This window comes from Capra hircus, chromosome 23 (assembly GCF_001704415.2).
Source record: "Capra hircus breed San Clemente chromosome 23, ASM170441v1, whole genome shotgun sequence".
Taxonomy (NCBI): domain Eukaryota; kingdom Metazoa; phylum Chordata; class Mammalia; order Artiodactyla; family Bovidae; genus Capra; species Capra hircus.
Window position 1 is genome coordinate 42,409,619 of NC_030830.1, and position 20,462 is coordinate 42,430,080.

The 20,462-nt window shown below is 37.3% G+C and overlaps 1 protein-coding gene across 14 annotated transcripts in view; it reads left to right on the forward strand.

Moving 5' to 3' along the window:
• The window catches only part of MLIP (muscular LMNA interacting protein), a 306,379-nt gene that overhangs the window by 249,886 nt on the left and 36,031 nt on the right, over window positions 1–20,462 (forward strand). For 11 of the 14 annotated variants that reach the window (XM_018039224.1, XM_005696194.3, XM_013973909.2 and 8 more), the window contains one exon: window positions 20,048–20,254. The exons of the other annotated variants lie outside the window; for them this stretch is intronic. In XM_018039224.1, the coding sequence (XP_017894713.1) occupies window positions 20,048–20,254 (207 nt within the window). The remainder of the gene's footprint in view (window positions 1–20,047; window positions 20,255–20,462) is intronic. 14 annotated transcript variants of the gene reach the window in all.

Below are 20,462 nucleotides of genomic sequence, written 5' to 3' on the forward strand. Positions count from 1 at the left end.
CAATAGGAAACTTGCATGTTTTTGTGTGAAAATGATCATTTAATGAATTTCCTTTGTACCAAGGAGAATGAAAAAGGATAATTTAGGGAATTTTCATTGTTGTAGCATTTACATTCTTTTTTTTACTTCTGAGTTTTCTTAGCCATCTGACTGCCCTACCAAACTATCTGCCTGACATTCAACTTTGGTGATTATGTGATTTTCAGATTTCTATCTAATTATTCATCAAATTATATTTTTACTGTGATAGTCCCCTGCTCTTCTCCATGTCACTCACGTTTTATAGTTACTGAGCAGACACTCACCGTGTCAAAAGGTGAACTAGATAATACTGCCTTTTTTTCTGAATGACTTCTGTTTTCGCCACAAATTGCTACCTTTTTCAACATTTCTCAGTCAAGGTGGCTCACTCTCTTTTATCATAAAATTATCTTTTATCTTGTTAATATTTTATTAGGAAATATTTTTCAGATTAAAATGTTTAACCTTTTCAGATCTGGAAGTGATTAAGTGATTTAGTGAATAGGTTTGGGGGGACAGAGCTTAAATTCCTTGTAGGGCTACATTTGTTTTTGAAGAGTTAAGATTAGGGATTCGGCTTCTCCAAGTTTTACCAGGTTGTTTTTGTTTATTCATGTAATGAAATCCTTGTGCGTTTTTCTCTTCTTATTCCTTTCCTCCCTCCTCCCTTCCTTTCTTCCTGCATGCCTTCCTTCTTTCCTCCTCTATAGGTAATAGATAGTAGACAATTTATCATATATGGGTTATGTACTATGTGTAATAGATGGTTTATCATCAGCACAATAAAGCTTTTTAATAGTAAAAAATTGTCCTATGGAGACAAAACACACCTTTTCCTCCAGGATATAATCAGTTAGGATTCCCCTCTTCAAAGTTAGGCTTTTATCTCTCCCTTTTATTTATTATTGTTATTATTAGCATTGCTTTAAGCTTTCTCTTGACCTTGTGTATGTATCATGGAAGACAGAAGCTAAGGGCTGCAGGGTCTGCATGGCTAAGGGAGACTTCTGTCCACCTCTGTTGCTTTCGGTAGGATTAGGAATCTTAGATTTTTACTTGCTTTAAAACAAACACATCAAAGAAGACCTATTTGGCAATTCTATCATAATAGACAGAATACTTCTAATAATTAGTTAAGCAACTGAATTCTAAAAATTAGTGAGGCTTCAGAGCATTAGTAGTTTAACAAATAGTGAATACATAGCATCTGACTGTACCCCAGTCTACTGGGAAACAGTGACGATCTGAAAACTTTAAGCAAATATGTCCTGTTTTGTTAACTCCTCAGATGTCTTTATTTGTGAGAGATGACCATGACCATATTTAGAGCCTCTCATGTAAATCGTATTCCTCTTTTTCTGTTATTTGTTGTGGTTAAGTTTAACCTTTAGTTTCATTTTTATCTACTTCTGATAGGATTGAGGTCTATGGCATAAAAAGATTTATTCATTAAATCTAAATTTTTATCATTTCCAATTGGAAGGCTAAGTTTCTTTTTTAAAAAATTTAAAATTAAAGACCTAAATAGACATTTCTCCAAAGAAGAAATATAGATGGCTAATAAACACATGAAAAGATGCTCAACATTGCTTCAGTCAAGTCTGACTCTTTACGACCGCATGGACTGTAGTCTGCCACGCTCCTCTGTCCATGGGATTCTCCAGGCAAGAATACTGGAGTGGGTTGCCGTGCCCTCCTCCAGGGGATCTTCCCAACCCAGGGATTGAACCCGCATCTCTTAGGTCTCCTGCTTGGCAGGTGGGTTCTTTACCACTAGCACCACCTGGGAAGCCCCTTACTCATTAGAGAAATGCAATTCAAAATACAGTGCGTATCACATTACATTGGTCAGAAAGGCCATTATCAAAAGATCTACAAGCAATAAATGCTGGAGAGTGTGTGGAGGAAATGGAACCCTCTTGCCATAGTGCACTGTTGGTGGGAATGCAAATTGATACAGACACTATATAGAACAGGATGTGTGTGTGTGTGCGTGTTGTCACCTCAGTTGTGTCTGACTCTTTGTGACCCCATGGACTGTAACCTGCCAGGCTCCTTTGTTCATGGGATTCTCCAGGTAAGAGTACTGCAGTGGGTTGCATGCCCTCCTCCTGGGGATCTTCCCAGCCCAGGGACTGAACCTGCACCTCTATGTCTCCTGCACGGGCAAGAGGGTACTTTACCAGTAGTGCCACTTGGGACCCCCAGAGAACAGCAATGGAGATTCCTCAGAAAAGCTAGGAATAAAACCACCATATGACCTAACAATCCCACTGTTGTTAGGTCATATACCCTGAGGAAACCATAAAAGCAACAAAGAACATGTGAACAAGGTGAACAAGACAATGAGACAAAAAGACACATGTTCCCAGGGTTCCTTGTATTTACAATAACTAGGACATGGAAGCAACCTAGATGTCCATCAGCCGATGAATGGGTAAAGAGGTTGTGCTGCATATATACAATGGAATATTACTCAGCTATAAAAAGGAACATATTTGAGTCAGTTCTAATGAGGCAAATGAACCTAGAACCTATTATACAGAGTGAAGTAAGAAAGAAAAAAACAAATATCATATAATAATGCATATATATGGAATCTAGAAAAATGGTACTGATAACCTATTTGCAGGATGGTAATGGAGACACAGACATAGAGAGCAGAATTTGACACAGTGGGGGAAGTTGAGGGTGGGACAGATTGAGAGAGTCGCACTGAAACATATTCATTACCCTATGTAAAACAGATAGCCAGTGGGGATTTGCTGAATGACCCAGGGAGCTCAAACCTGGTGCTCTGTGACAGCCTAGAGGGGTGGGATGGGATGGAAGGTGGGAGGGAGGTTAGGGAGGGAGGAGACATGTGTATACCTATGACTAATTCATGTTGATAGAGGACAGAAATCAACCCAATATTGTAAAGCAATTATCCTCCAATTAAAAATAAACTAAAAAAAATTACGTTTCTTTGAATATTCCAGCTTTAAATTAAGCTTTTTTCTTTATGTTTGTTTGAGAAAAGCCAGGGAAAGGCAAGACAAACAGTACCTAAAATAAGGTTTTGTTAAAATATAGAATTTAAAATTCTCTATTGTGTTCACCTGAAAAGTGTCATTCAACAGGATTGCGAAAGAGTGAAGGCAGCTGTGTAAAATAATTTTAAGTAATATGCAACATAAGTATTATTCAGAAATTAGAAAGTTCATTATATTTGTGAAAAAATATGCATTCTTATGTTTTACTTCAGAGGATTCTGTTTGTCAACCCATCTTGACCTTTGAATCAACATCAGCCTATGAATAGAACTCGATGGCAATAACCACATGCCTCTGGCATGGTTTTGTCTAATATACCAGAACACTGTCTACAATGATCTCCTCCATCCCCACCCAAACAGGGTCAATCCCACAGCTTTGTTAAGATGATCTGGGGACTAGTTAATCAAAATAAATGTACATAGCAGATGCAACCTGGGATGAGGGGCTTATGGTTTCCTTTCTCTCTGTTTTTTTTTTTTTTTAATTGAATGTTTCCTTGACCCATGAGAAATGGAATCCAAGTAGAATAAATCTTGAGGAGGACATAGTAAAAACTAGATATATTCTTTGACTATAAATGCTAAGATTAATATGTTTAGAATAAATGTCACAATCTCTAACCATTGGAGAGATTGTTAGATATTTTACTTTTTAGGAATTGCAATGTAATACATGTTTTTAATTGGGGTATAGTTCCTTTACAACGTTGTGTTGGTTTCTGGTGTACAAGAAAATGAATCAGCTGTATGTATACACCCATCCTCTCCCTCTTGGATCTCCTCCGCACCAATCCTCGCCTCAACCCCCAGCCTTCAGTCATCACAGGGCACAGAGCTGAGTTTTCTGTGCTATACAGCAGGTTTCCACTAGCTATCTATTTTATACATGGGAGTGTGTGTAAGTGTGGGTGAGATTAGACAGACTTTGTATGATGACAAGTATAAAGGTCACAGGAAGATACGGAAGTTTGAAGCTGACTCATATGAAGAGAATTAGGAACCTTCTCTTCCTCACTGTGATCTAAGATAAAATAACTTTAAGCTTGTCATATTGGCAGAGAAAATGATAAATCCAAATGAGAAGAACAGCCAAGAGAGTGCATAGGACAGAAGGAAGCAGAGAGCTCAGACTGGTAAATAAACTATTTTTTAAATCCCATTAAAGAAACCAAAGAGCTTCAGCAGTCCAACCAGCGAAAACTGAGATCAGGTTAGTGAAGCGAGTGATTTAAAATAAATATACGGAAAAAACAGAAAACAGGATTAAAGTATATTTTTCTTTATCTCAAAGGCTATGTGAAAAGAGCTATCTGCAGTAAATTTGTAAATTCAGGATTGGTGATTCCTTTGAGATGGAAGAGCTAGTAGGTTTTCAGAGTTTTTCAAAATAATGTTCTAATCTCCAAATCTAGACAGCCTAAGTGAAATTTACTCTACTGTAGCCCAGCCTTCCAAATACCAATTTGCTTTATGAACCTTTATATCTTTAATATTTCTGAAAACAGAAAGTGCTTTTGGTAAGAAACCACTTACCAGGAACTGAATTGTCAGTTATCCTTGTCTAGTAGAGCAGAGAGGCTTAGCATATTTTACCTGCTCAAATCAAAACAAGTATATGTGATATTTATCCCATTGGGTAAGCTCAGAAAAATAGAGGTGTTTTTCTCAATCTGTGGCTTAATGGATTTTGGGAAGCCTTAGACCCTCATGAATTGCATTTCTAGAAAGACTGGCTCTTTGCAGTGTATCCTTGTATGCGTGTGCTTAGTCACTCAGTCATGGCTGACTCTTTGTGACCCCATGGACTGCAGCCCACCAGGCTCCTCTGTCCTTGAGGATTCTCCAGGCAAGAATAGTGGAGTGGATTGCCCTGCCCTCCTGCAGAGGATCTTCCTAACCCAGGGATCAAACCCAGGTCTCCTGCATTGTGGGTGGATTCTTTACCATCTGAACCACCAGGAAAGTCCAAGAATACTGGAGTGGGTAGCCTTCTCCAGGGGATCTTCGTGACCCAGGAATCAAACCAGGGTTTCTTGGATTGCACGTGGATTCTTTACCAACTGAGCTACCAGGGGGACCCTTTGCAGTGTATTCTTAGGTTGAACTAGTTTCACCTCTCATTCAGGCAAGATATGATGCCTTTATTCATTCTGATGTATAACTGAACCAAAGGGGAACTAGGGCAGCTTGGTTTTGTGGAAAGAGCTCTGAAGTGTTTGTTCTATTTGTGATTGTGTGGTTAGCCAGTTCTACCCAGTGCATTTGTGAACTCTGAACCTGACTGATGAAGAGAGGGAACTAGACTGGGCGGTGGCTCTCATCTGGTATGAATTGCCCCAGCCATTATTATCTTGCCTGGAGCTTGGGGTGCTACTGGCATGCAGTAGCTAGAGGCCAGGGAAGCTGCTGAACGTGCCAGCAGTGTCCAGAACGGTCCCCCAGGGCAGAGACTTATCCTGCTCCAAATGTCACTAGTACAAGAGCTGAGAGGGCCTAGACTAGCCCATCTCTTGTCTCCCTTCCAGTTCCAAGAATTTTATGATTAATGATGCTTAATGCTACCCATGCCAGGGACATTTCTGTTCAACCAACATCGGTTAGGTGACTTTTTTGTGTGTTTGAACTAAGAAATTATTCCTATTTGATTGACACAGAGGAGGTGAACAAGCCTCCATTTATGAAATTTTCCACATTCCTGGAGCCTCTACTCCTAATGATAGCCCTGTTTGACAAGGGACATGCATTTGCATTGGCTCTAGCTTTGTTAGCAAGATTATAGCTTCCCTACTTTCCTAAACATTCCTCTCTCTTTCTTATATTTCCCCAATTGTTAGGTGTCAGGACAATTAACTAAAAGAGAAATTCAAAAAAGGCAGGCAGTCTGATGGTAACTGTTAAAACATTAGCATCAGACTAAGTTGGACTAAGTCATTCCTGCTCCTGAATTTAATTATACATCTGCAAATGAGGGTGTTGTATGAAGTACTTTTGAAGGTACCTCCTTACTCTGAAATTTTGTGTTCATGCCTTTAAATATTATTGGGATGCTTCTGAGGTTTCACATCCTTAGGTGATCCAAAAACCAGGGGAAAAAAAAGATGAAGTATTAATCAGGTCATAACTCTAGAGAGATGGAAAATCTTTTAATTTACTATCTAGGTCAAAATCATGACAAATAATACCCATCTCCAGAGAGCTTACTTTGATTTTTTTTTTTCTTTTTGATTGAGCAATTTAGGGTATGTAAACTTCTATTTTGAATTTACTTAAAAAAATCCTATTTACTTCCTATGTGTGGAGTATTAAGAAACCATCAATATGATTCAGAGTCATTATTTCACTTTGAATAACTATAGTTTTGTTTTGCTTTTCCTTAAACTAAAATCCCTGGGGGTGGGAGGGAGAAATGATATTTTTTCCAAATTAAATTTAAATATATATGTATACAGAGGTGGGCACAGCAACGCACTCCAGTTTTCTTGCCTGGAGAATCCCATGGACAGAAGAGCCTGGCAGGCTGAAGTCCATAGGGTCACACAGAGTCAGACATGACTTTCGTGACTTAGCACGCATGCATGTGTGTATACATATGTTTATATATGTGTGTGTTCCTATAAAAAACACAAACATATAACAGCCTTTATTGGGGTCCTGGTATTGGCTGCTTATCTTTTTTCCATTTGCAAACTTGACAGCTATTACCTTTGCAAACATCCTGAATAGGAAGGCCAAGTAGGCAGACTAAAATTTAAATAACAATGTTTCTATAATGAAAGTGAAGATGTTTTTGTAAGTCTTTGCCATATCTGAATTTCCCATTTCTGCATTCTTTAAATACAGAAGATACCATACTTTAATTCCTTTGTTTCATAACCGCAGAAGACTCTGGGATAATCCTTGCAGTGAACTTGGGGGATAATTTTTGGTTTTCTAAATCTCTCTAAAAGGTGATGCTGGACTAGGTGACACAGCTCTGTACAGGAAACACAATTTTGTTCCTGAACCTCAATGTTTTCACTTAAGGTTCTTGGTAAAACAATAATAGATCCAAAGGAACAAAACCACAGGATATTAAAAATTGCAAGATCATTTTTCTTTAAAATTGTAACACTTTGTTAACATACAATATGAAGGCTACCTCTGATTGTTCTTATATGTGAAATGTACCAAATTTCTCTTTGAAATTCAGTTGTAACTGTTACCATCCAAATCCTACCCTTAGATATGAGGATGGTATTAAGCCCTAGCTGCCCAGGTTGGTGGAAGGGCCATGGAGTGCAGACCTACAGAGCAGAAAGGGGTGGACAGTAACCGCTGGTATGTGGTCCTTGCTGTGATTTCCTGATGGATGATCTTGCTGCTTCTCTCCACACTCACTTCCCTCTGGTTCCTCTTAGCTTCCAGTCATTTATGTTTGTGCCAGGCTATGTAAAAAACCTGGATGACTTCTCAGGAAACAGGGCAGAATATCCCTGTCCCCTTTGTGCTTAGATTCTAGTGGTTTGTAAATATCTGAACCTTAATCTCTGTCTCCTTCCTGCTACTCTTAACCTTCTCTGCAGCCCTCTGCACTTTCTCCCTCTGACTGTCGATCTCATACTCAGGCTACACACACCATGGCCTGGTGTTTCCTTATCTATTAAGGGACCCTACCGTGACTGGAGGGTTGGTTGGTTACTGGAGACTACTGGGCTTCCCTGGTGGCTCAGCTGGTAAAGAATCCGCCTGCAATACGGGAGACCTGGGGTCGATCCCTGGGTTGGGAAAATCCCCTGGAGAAGGGAAAGGCCACCCACTCCAGTGTTCTGGCCTGGAGAGTTCCATGGGGTCGCAAAGAGTCGGACATGAAGGAGCGACTTTCACTTTCACTGCCTCAGCAGTGACTTTCCTGCTTCCTACAAAGGAGAGAAACGTGACAGAAGGCAAGGAAGGAACATGGGCTTGGTGTGATCCTGGGAATATCAGTCAACCTTCTGAACTTCAATTTTGTCCTAGAAAGCTGGGACTACTAATCTCATTTCTAATGGTACACATACTCATGCTCATTTATGACTTTTAAAAACATGTGTTTGGCCTGTCCATGTAGCATGTGGGATCCTAGTTTCCCTACTAGGGATTGAACCTGGGACCTTTGCAGTAGAAGCCCAGATTGTTAACCAGTGGACTGCCAGGAAAGTCCCCCCAGTCACTGTGAAAGAACTCTGGGCACTTTAAAGGGAATACGCTTTTCTAAATGTTTACTGTTTATAGTACTTCTAGAAGTACTATAATTTTGGAAGAAAGGAATTGACTTCCTACTAAAGTGTCAGCAAATACTTTCTCTTCTTTCTTCCCATCATGAAGAATATGTATTTGCTGACACTTTAGTAGGAAGTCAGAGAAGCGTCTTTTGTTACTTTCTAACTTATTCACCTTATATTGTGCCTTTCCCCCCAAAATTTCCAGGTCAGGATGGGGGGTGAGAACTGAACTATATGTATAGAAAAACATAAAACTCAGCGTTTTCATTCTCTGGTGTCCACTGTGCTTGATTATAAAATACTTCCTCTTTCTTTTTCCATGAGCATGTCTCTATCAAATATCTTCATGTTTATTTATGTTTAAGGGGCTTCGCTGGTGGCTTCGACAGTAAAGAAGTAAAGTGAAGTGAAAGTCGCTCAGTCACGTCTGACTCTTTGTGACCCCATGGGGTGTATATAGCCCACCACTTCTCTGTCCATGGAATTCTCCAGGCAAGAATACTGGAGTGGATTCATGTTGATGTTTGGCAGAAACCAACACAATTCTGTAAAACAATTATCCTTCAATTATAAAATAAATAAATTTAAAATTAAAAAAAAAAAAAGAATACTGGAGTTTCTTCTCCAGGGAAGCCATTTCCTTCTCCAGGGCTTGCCACTAGGGAATTTGGCTGCAATGTGGGAGACCCAGGTTCAATCCCTGAATTGGGAAGATCTCCTAAAGAAGGGCATGAAAATCCACTCCAGTATTCTTACCTAGACACAGGAGCCTGATGGGATATACTCCACGGAGTCACAAAGAGTTGGACACGACTAAGCAGCTAACACTTTCACTTATCTATGTTGTCTGCTCTGTGAAACTTGCTTTCAGCTAACTACAAACTTTCAACACTAAATAATACAAATTCTATCTTCAAAATTATGTTTTAATCCTTAAAAAACTTCTTTTAAAATAGAGAATTTGAGATAGCTAAGCATATGTTACCTTTTTCATATTTCACAACTTTAAATTTTTTGGTTCAAATCAGGACCTGAAATAGATGTGTGCTTTAAGCATGTCTGCTTAAACGCATATGGATGCTTCAAAATTGCAGTTGATAAGAAGTTATGCCATATGTTCAAAATTAAGAGACCTAATTTATTTTGGACTGATTGTAGTGAACTATCAATGATTTGAATCTCTTCCTAGTAATTTGGAGTCTCTGATCATATCTTTAAAATGTTGATACATCTTTGGCTGAAGGAGGCACTCTTTAAGAAATACATTGTAATTGTCCTTGCCTTTATGAACACTGCTGTTTGAAATTAAAACTGTAGCAGAAATGCTGTCCTTCTGATTTTAAATTGTTCTAGGCTTCAGGCAGGAAGGAAAAGCTGAAAATAAGTGCTGCATTTAAAAACAAGTGTTGTTTTCCCAAAGAGGTGGGAAGAAGAAAAAGAAGATGGAGTTAAAGGCTCTCATAATTTCCCCTGGTGGTGCTCTGTGTTCCCACAGGCACAGATAGCTATGTGAGGGTGCAGAGGGGAAGCAGAAGCAAGGGGAAAGCGATTTTCACCCTTCATTACCAAACAACAGGAAAGGAAGTAACTTTTGAAAACCAGAATGGAACAAAAGAGCCTTAGATGTGCCAACTTTAATGAGAAGAGTCCATATGCCTTCCAATGCCCTTTGGTGTTAAACAAATGGGAACAACTTTTGCAGTTGAACAATTTGACTTGATGGCTAAATAGAAAGTGGGCTTTTTGTAGAGTGATGAATGTATTAGGTATTGCTATAGCATTATTTTTTGGATGCCTTGGTCAGTATCTAATTCTGCAGGCGCTGTAGTTCTTTTAACAAACACAGCTAAATGAATTTATTCACTGCATGTTTGGTAATTTTTCTCTAATGAACAAAGATATTATTTGCTTCATAACTTCTTGTGTTCTTGGAGTTTTGCAGGGTATTATAACATAATTCATTTTTAAAACCCAGCCTCTTAAATAAAGCTTATTTTGAAAAAGTTGTTCTATGTATTTTTATGTTGAAAAAGAAAATTCTCAAGTAAGTGTAAAACACTGTATGGATTTTAGGAAAATTACTATGTTTACATATTTTGCAATAGAAACATATACAAGAGAATTTTATGGTTCTTGTTCTTCCCTCAAACACTAGAACCTTATGAGATTCATCTATTTAAAGCTAAATCAGGGTAGAATGATGTTCATTGTCAGGAATCGTCCAGAATAGTGATCTCCAAAGAAAAAGGTACCAACATCAAGATAATTCACTGGAAGGGAGCTAGGGTGCAGGCCGGACATAATAAATATTTTATTAATGCCTGTTTTTTAAAAACCTTTAGGTTTAGGAGCTATGGCCTATGCATCAAATCTGATCCCCTACTACTTCTATATAGTTTCAGTGGCACACGGCCACATCTATTCATTTATGTATTATCTGAAGCTGCTTTCATGCTATCATAGCAGGAGTAATTGTGACAGAATATAAGGTTTGCAAAGCCTCCAAAATACAGTATCTAGGCATTCACAGTAAAAGTTGGCTCCTTACCAAAAACAGTAAGAAAGATTTTTTTTTTGTATTGAGGTATAGCTGATTAACAATGTTGTGATAGTTTCAGGTGGATATATGTGTATCCATTTTCCCCCAAACCCTCCTCCCACCCAGGCTACCACATAACATTGGGCAGAGTTCTCTGTGCTATAGAGTAGGATCTTGCTGGTTATTCATTTTAAATATAGCAGTGTGTACATGTCGATACTAAACTCCCCAACTATCTCTCCCCACCATTCTTTCCCCCCGGGCAACCATAAGTTCATTCTCTAAGAGTAAGAAAGATTTTAAGCTTTGTTGATGTATGTGGCTTTACATTAGTCTCTTTTGTAGGATTGGATGTTGGACACTTGCAATTCATGTATATCCTAAGTGAGATTTCCCAGGCAAGAATCAGGGCTCTCCAGCTTTGTGGAATGGATAGAAAGTCCTCAGCTGGCTTTTATTGCAGTTTGTGTGCCCAACTGGACACAAGATTTATCATTTCAACTATTATAAAATAAATATTCTTCATACAGTAAGCAAATACCTTTATTTTAATAACTTCTACAAAATAATCTAGATTGAATATACCACTATTCATATAGAAAATGAATAAGAAACAATAAGAAGTGACCAGAGGTCATATAACACCTAGGTCTAGGATAAGCCTGCTATCAGCCATAAATATAAGTTATAAACACTGATAACCTACTGGAATTTTACAAGAAGTAGGCCAAATTTGAAATAGCTCAACTGGAATTCCATCACCTCCACTAGCTTTGTTCGTAGCGATGCTTGCTAAGGCTCACTTGACTTCACATTCCAGGATGTCTGGTTCTAGGTGAGTGATCACACCATCATGATTATCTGGGTCATGAAGATCTTTTTTGTACAGTTCTTCTGTGCAAGGAGATCCAACCAGTCCATCCTAAAGGAGATCAGTCCTGGGTGTTCATTGGAGGGACTGATGTTGAAGCTCAAACTCCAATACTTCGGCCACCTGATGCAGAGAGCTGATTCATTTGAAAAGACCCTGATTCTAGGAAACATTGAGGGCAGGAGGAGAAGGGGACAATAGAGGATGAGATGGCTGGATGGCCACCGACTCGATGGACGTGAGTTTGAGTAAACTCCGGGAGTTGATGATGGACAGGGAGGCCTGGCGTGCTGCAATTCATGGGGTCACAAAGAGTCGGACATGACTGAGTGACTGAACTGAACTGAGGCCAAATGTGAAATTATTAATTTTTTTAATTTTTATTTTTAATTGGAAGATAATTGCTTTACAATGTTGTGTTGGTTTCTGCTGTTCAACAGCATGAATCAGCCATAAGTATATACATATTCCCCCCTTCTGAGCCTTCCTCCCACCCACCCCCAATCCCACCCCTCTAGGACGTCACCGAGCGTCAGGCTGGGTTCACTGTGTTATCCAGCAGCTTCCCACTAGCCGTCTGTTTTACACATGGTAGTGTATATATGTCAACACTACTCTCTCAGTTTGTCCCATCCTTCCCTTCCTTCGCTGTGTGCACAAGATTGTTCTCTATGTCTGCGTCTCTGTTTCTGCCCTGCAAACAGATTCATAAATACCATTTCTCTAGATTCCCTAATATATGTTAATATTTGAAATAAGATTTTATGTCTGCTTTCATCATATTTTAAAATTTGATTGAAGTATAGTCGATTTGCAATGTTGTATTAATTTCTGGAATACCACAAAGTGATTCAGTTATACACTAAATTCTTTTTCATATTTTTTTCCATTCATAGGATATTGAATACAGTTCCCTAATCTATAAACTGTAGGACCTTGTTGTTTAGTGATTCAATATATATATAAGAATTTGTGTCTGCTAAGCCCAAACTCTCAGTCCATCCCTTCTCCACCCCTTCTCCCTTGGAAACCACAAGTCTGTCCTCTGTCTGTGAGTTTGTTTTTGCTTTGTAACTATTTAATTATTAGCATACCTAGCTCTCAGCTTATAGTTTTTGCTTTTAATTTTTTGCTTTTAATTGTATTATGACATCATAATCAGGAAGGCATTTACAAAGTAGGCATCTAGGACTTGGAGATGCTGTGCGATTTTCAGGAATGTTTAAAGGCAGTTCAGTTCAGTTCAGTCACTCAGTTGTGTCTGACTCTTCGCGACCCCATGGACTGCAGAATGCCTGGCTTTCCTGTCTATCACCAACTGCCAGAGCTTGCTAGTTTAAAGGCAAGGAGCACCAAGTATTAAAGTTTTCCTTAAGTAAATGACAAAATCTTTTCTAAAGAACCTTAATAAAGGAAGAAATTAAAAATCCAATTTCACTGGGGATATGTATTTTTTCCTACTGCAGCAAACGTAATACAACACACAGAAAACAAAAGAATGAGGAACTGAAATTTACTGCTTTGTATCAAATGCCTTTAGAAAATGCATAGAAAACACCTCTGAATGTTTGAAAAAGTAATGAGCAAATTGTATTATACTGGAGTTTTATTATGCAGCTGGATCAAAGTATAAATGTAAAAATATTCTCATTATAGCATCTGTGTTCTAAATATGAAATACTTAAAGGAAAATTAAGTCAGAATATATTTTATTTTCTAAAATAAGTGCCTTTAATGAAATCATTGTTCTTTGAAAAAGCTGTGAAGGTATAATCAGCAATGGAGTATATATATATAAAATGGACTGTGTTATGAGGTTGCAAATTATATAAATATTCATAGATAAGCTATGATGAAAAAAGATATAGATACACATACACACTACATATATTACATATATGAATATGATTTTATACATATAGTAAAGACTCCTTTATATAGGAATAGGAATATAGGGACATGGATATAAAAGGTATTTACATAATTTACAATAATGGTATAGAGAAGAACCAAGAAAATATTTTGGCTCATCCAGAGTTGTTCAAGTTATCTCCTTATGGCGAACTGTTTTAAAAAGTTCATGATGCATTATGAGTGTTTTTCAAAACTGTAAAGGAGATTCTTGACTATGACAACTATCAAGTTAGCCATGAATCACATTTGATCACATTTTATCATTGATATCATCTGGAAGCAAAAAGGGGGAGAAACAAACAAACAAAAAACAGTGAGGCGACAACTAAAGGATGCTAAGATCAGTGCCAAGTGTGAGCAGATGTGAATTTGGGAGGAAATAGAGTAACGTTACAATCAGGAAACACCCTTTTGAATGTGTGGAATATACCTGAATATGCAAACCCCAACCACTTGTCTTCGCATGGGTGCATGTGTTGGTAACAGGAGATTTGTTCTTGGATGTAGAAGAGGTGAGGCTATACAGTGAATCACAGAGCAAGTCACATTTGTAGGAGGCTGTCTCTGTGGCAGCCTGAACACAGATAAGTTGCCACATAAAATACTGTACAGATGACAGTCTTCATTATTTAAGGAAAAATAAAGGCTAAAGAGACTCACACCCCAAAGCCTGCATCTTTGGAGCACAAAGACAATCCCAGGTAACTGTCCCTTCCTCATATGAACCTCTTGCAAAAACTTACAGTCCAGGAAAGATTCATTTAATGTGGAGATAAATGAAATTTTTATAAAGGGAAAAGAAAAGCCTGTCAGATTGGATAACAAACAAAAGCTGGGACTGCAAAACCCAGTGAATGAGAAGAATTGAGGATGACAAAGTTTTGTTTTAGGTGCTACAAACCAAAGAAGGAGAGATTATAATCTTCATATTGGGAAGGTTGACTCCTGGCCAAAATTTCCTGTAGTTCAGTTCATTGCTCAGTTGTGTTCAACTCTTTGTGACCCCATGGACTGCAGCACGCCAGGCTTCCCTGTCCATCACCAGCTCCCAGAGCTTACTCAAACTCATGTCCATTGGGTCGGTGATGCCATCCAACCATCTCATCCTCTGTCGTCCCCTTCTCCTTCCACCTTCAATCTTTCCTAACATCAGGGTCTTTTCCAATGAGTCAGTTCTTTGCATCAGGAGGCCAAAGTATTGGAGCTTCAGCTTCAGCACAGTCCTTCCAGTGAATATTCAGGAACTGGTCTGATATCCTTGTAGTCCAAGGGACTCTCAAGAATCTTCTGCAACAACCCAGTTCAAAAGCATCAATTCTTCAGTGCTCAGCTTTCTTTATGGTCCAACTCTCCCATCAATACATGACTACTGGAAAAACCATAGCTTTGACTATACCCTTTGTCAGTAAAGTAATGTCTCTGCTTTTTAATATGTTGTCTAGGCTTGTCATAGCTTGTATTCCAAGGAGTAAGACTTTTAATTTCATACAGTCACCATCTATAATGATTCTGGAGCCCAAGAAAATAAAGTCTGTCACTGTTTCCATTGTTTCCCCATCTATTTGTCATTAAGTAATTGGACCAGATGCAATGTTCTTAGTTTTTTGAATGTTGAGTTTTGAGCCAGCTTTTTCACTCTCCTCTTTACTTTCATCAAGAGGCTCTTAAGTAGAATTTCCTTAAATAAGACAAATAAGACCCTTTTATATGCTAAAAGATAAAATTCACACGGAAGATACAATCATTAGGGTATCTAAACATCAGAATATAGCATCAACACTCATAAGGCAAAGGCAAGACATAAGGTGAGAAAAAGTGAAAATATGTTGGTGATAAAGATCTCACTTTCCAGGTTATGATAGATTATATAGGAAACTAGGTAAAGATAGATCCTCTTAAGTAAATTGAATTAATATATATGTAGTTCAACTGTATCCTGCAACAAAATATAGCCAATATTATATAGAAACTGTAAATGGAGAATAATCTTTAAAAATTGTGAATCATCATGTTGTATATCTATCTAAAATTTGTATAACATTGTTAATAAAATATACCTCAATAAAAATATTAATTGCCAAGAAAAAAATAGTAGAGAAATTTCTCTGATAAAATTAATAACAAATTTAGAAAACACAAAATCCCTGTCAGCTATATATTGAAAAATTTGCTTTTCAGCAAATTATTTGATTAAAGAAGAAATTAAATATAAAATTTATACCTGAAAAAAGATAATGAGATAATCATCTATTATAACTTATCAGACATACTTAAAATAGTCCTTGGAAGAAAATTTTTAACTCTACTTCAATAAAATAAATTAATTTTAAAAAGCTTTCAAGGAAAAGAAGCTGAACCCAGACTATAAACCAGAGCCTGTGTAGTTTCTCTTTTCCTAGGCATTGTCAATCATCAACAACAATGCTGACTTTTTCTTACACAATTATTCTTTGTACTTACTACTCAATTTTCATATTAACCACTTTTCATATCAATTAAGGAATGTAATTAGTTGATAAAATAATGAAACAGTTGATTGAGAAATAAAACGTAATTAGAATACATTTTCATCTAAAAGCCACCTTTAGTGGGCAAGTACTACAAGACTCCTGTTAAAATTGCACATTAACATGACTGTTATTTAACAATAATAATGTTAGAGGCATTAGCCAATGTGATTAGACAAAAGAAAATCCTGAAAATTGTACAAACTGGCAAAGAAGAGCTAAATTAATGACAGTCCTAGTTGATTTGGTGTTTTAGGTTATATACCTGGGACTTCCCAGAGAAGCACTGAATGATGGTTATAACCAGTGAGATAACTCAGTAATGTTATCCATAGCTTTCATGTACTGAAATGTCCCCAAACTATAGTCAAATGGAAAAAAAAAAAAAAAGATTCAGAACACTGTGTGTCGATTGCTTCTTTTTAATAGATGTATCTTATATTCTGTATATGTGAAGTGAAATGTAGATTTGTATTTGTTTGATATTTAAAATAAACACGAGGTAAAAAAACAGAAACTAATAAGCCATTCTGACTGGTGTGAGGTGATATCTCATTGTAGATTTGATTTGTATTTCTCCAATAATGAGCAATGTTGAGCACCTTTTCATGTGTTTATTAGCCATCTGTATGTCTTCTTTGGAGAACTGTCCTTTCCCACTGTTGATTGGGTTGTTTGTTTTTCTGGTATTGAGTTATATGAGCTGCTTGTATATTTTGGAAATTGATCCTTTGTCAGTTGTTTCATTTGCTATTATTTTCTCCCATTCTGAGGGTTGTCTTTTCACCTTGCTTATAATAAGTTTCCTTTGCTGTGCCAAAGCTTTTAAGTTTAATTAAGTCTCACTTGTTTACTTTTGTTTTTATTTCCATTACTCTAGGAGGTGGGTCATAGAGGATCTTGCTTTGATTTATGTCATCGAGTCTTCTGCCTATGTTTTCCTCTAAGAGTTTTCTAGTTTCTGGTCTTACATTTAGGCCTTTAATCCGTTTTGAGTTTATCTTTGTGTATGGTGTTAGGAAGTGTTCTCATTTCATTCTTTTATGTGTAGCTGTTCAGGTTTCCCAGCACCATTTATTGAAGAGGCTGTCTTTGCCCCATTGTATATTCTTGCCTCTTTTGTCAAAAATAAGGTGCCCATAGGTGCATGGATTTATTTCTGGGCTTTCTATCTTTTTCCATTGGTCTATATTTCTGTTTTTGTGTCTGTACCATACTGTCTTGATGACTGTAGCTTTGTAGTATAATCTGAAGTCAGGAAGGTTGATTCCTCAAGCTCCAGACTTCTTTCTCAAGACTGCTTTGGCTATTCAGGGTCTTTTGTGTTTTCATATGAACTGTGAGATTTTTTTGTTCTACTTCTGTGAAAAATGCCATTGGTAATTTGATAGGATCACATTGAATCTGTAGATTGCATTTGGTAGTATAGTCATTTTCACAATATTGATTCTTCCTATCCAGGAACATGGAGTATCTCTCCATCTGTTTATGTCATCTTTGATGTCTTTCATTAGTGTCTTATAATTTTCTGTGTACAGTTCTTTTGTCTCCTTAGGTAAGTTTATTCCTAGATATTTAATTCTTTTTGTTGCAATGGTGAATGGGATTGATTCCTTAATATATCTTTCTGATTTCTCATTGTTAGTATATGGAAATGAAAGTGATTTCTGTATATTGATTTTGTATCCTGCAACCTTGCTAAATTCACTGATTAGCTCTAGTAGTTTTTTGATACTATCTTTAGGGTTTTCTATGTACAGTATCATGCCTTTTGCAAACAGTGAGAGCTTTACTTCTTCTTTTTCAATCTGGATTCCTTTTATTTCTTTTTCTTCTCTGATTGCTATAGCTAGGACTTCCAGAACTATGTTGAATAATAGTGGCAAAAGTGGACACCCTTGTCATGTTCCTAATCTTAGGGTGAATACTTTTAGTTTTTCACCATCGAGAATATTGTTTGCCGTAGGCTTATCATATATGGCCTTTACTATGTTGAGGTAGGTTCCTTCTGTGCTCATTTTTTGAAGAGTTTTAATCATGAATAGGTGCTGAATTTTGTCAAAGGCTTTTTCTACATCAATTGAGATGATCATATGGTTTTTATCTTTCAATTTGTTAATATGGTGTATCACATAAATTGATTTGCATATACTGAAGAATCCTTGCATCCCTGGAATAAACCCAACTTGATCATGCTGTATGAACTTTTTGATGTGTTGCTGAATTCTGTTTGCTAAAATTTTGTTGAAGATTTTACATCTATTTTCATCAGTAATATTGCCCTGTAGTTTTCTTTTCTTGTGTTGTCTTTGTCTGGTTTTGGTATCAGGGTGATTAATTTGCTTAAATATTTTTAAAGTATGTTTTGAAGTAAGTTTTTAAAGTAAGTTTGACCCCATTGCAGGAGGCATCTTCTGATAAAACAAACAGATTCAGCATAAATTTTAGAAAACCAATTAGGACTTAATCAATCATGATTCTGACAAAATCAATTTGGCTAACAGAAAATAATATTAATTGAATAGTTTTTAAAAGTTTAATTTTCCTGTTTAGCTGAGTGTCATTTTGAGTAATGTGCATTATTTTGTGCTAAATTTCCATTTCACACAGCCAAATACATTCATTTATTGCTAATAGAACCGAAAAATAATGAAACAGTTGAATGCATTCTTGACCTCTTTGAATATATCATATTCTTTTGAAAATTTAGTCATTATTGCATTGAACATCTGCTCCATTAGGCATTATGCTTGATGCTGAGGTTACAAAAGTGAATAAAACAGATTTCATTTTATAAGGTTTATGCCCTAAGTAATTTTATTGTAGGATAATCACTGTCAATTTATTATGTTACAGTAAAAATTTCAGGAATATAAGAGGTGCTTAAAAAAGATCTGCAATTAGTAACCCTTTTCTTTTATGATAAATATGTATATAGGCCCTTCTTTTGAGTTTTCTTTGTAAGCTTGAGACCTCCCCCCATGGTGTTTTTTTTTTTTTTTTGCTCCTTTCACATAATTGAAGGTCTCACCTACTAGTCTTACTTCCTTCAAGACTTCCACAGGCATCCCTTTCCAGGGGTGGAAAGACCCTCGTTAGTTAAAAACTCATTGCCTCTCTCCTCTACAGCTGAACTTATCTGTTTGCTGTCCAGTTTCTCCCCAAAATAACACACTTCCTGGAATGAACATCTTTGTTTATTCTTTCTAGACTCACCTCTCTCTGATTTCTTCCTCATACTCAGCCCAACCCAGAAACTGATGGCACTATGGCTTAAATCATGAGTCGATATTCTCTATGATGCCCTCCCACTTTCTTCCCCCAGTTTCTTCCAGACCAAATTACAAATACTTTTAAGTTAAATTCCACTCTTACCTCTTCATTAGAGACTTTAGTCCCATCTTCCCACCTTTGGGATGAGTTCTGTCCTTAAAAAAATGTGGTCCCATCAGGAGTCACTGCAGATACTAGTTCAGTTCTTCAGGAGAGGCTGGAGGTGGGCAAGCTACAGAAATTACTGGAAGAGATAAACAATGCACTGTAAAAGCAGGAGTCTTGTGAGGATCCAAAGTGTAAGGAGAGATTTACTCCCTGCTAGTAAAATATTCTGATGCAGTGTCCATAGTGTGTATGTGTTAGTCACTCGGTCTTGTCTGACTCTTTGTGACCCCATGGACTGTAGCTGGCCAGGCTCCTCTGTCTAAGGGATTTTCCAGGCAAAAATACTGGAATAGGTAGCCATTCTCTTTTAGTTGATCTTCCCAAGCCAGAGATCAAATCCAGGTCTCCTGCATTTCAGGCAGATTCTTTACCATCTGAGCCACCAGGGAAGCCCAGCATCAATAGTACTTAGACTCAGTTTCCAGTAAGCATGACTTTTGCCCACTAATATCCTCTTTATGCCTTTCTTCTTCCCAGGATGTGCCTGTCCCTCCCAAGCCTGTTTCTCTCCATCCTTTATATCAGACTAGACTCCATCCTACTGCTAAGTCCCTACTGCGACCACAGACCCGCCCGCATGCTGACTGTTTTACCCCCGGACCTTTCAGTCACTTGTCTTCCTTCTCCCTGAGTGATGAACAGGAGAATTCCCACACCTTGTTTAGTCACAACGCATATAATAAGGTGAGAATGCCCCATGCTCTGAACTTCTTCATGGTTACCTGTTAAATGCAGAGAAAACATATATTACAAATATTGAAGTATATTAAGAATATTAAATATTTGTGGGAAGGCACATGTCCTTACAAAAAGATAATAATTAACCTTGGGGAAGTATGAAATATTTGTTTCCTTTCAGAGTCATTTCCTGATTCGCATTGCTTATTGTTTC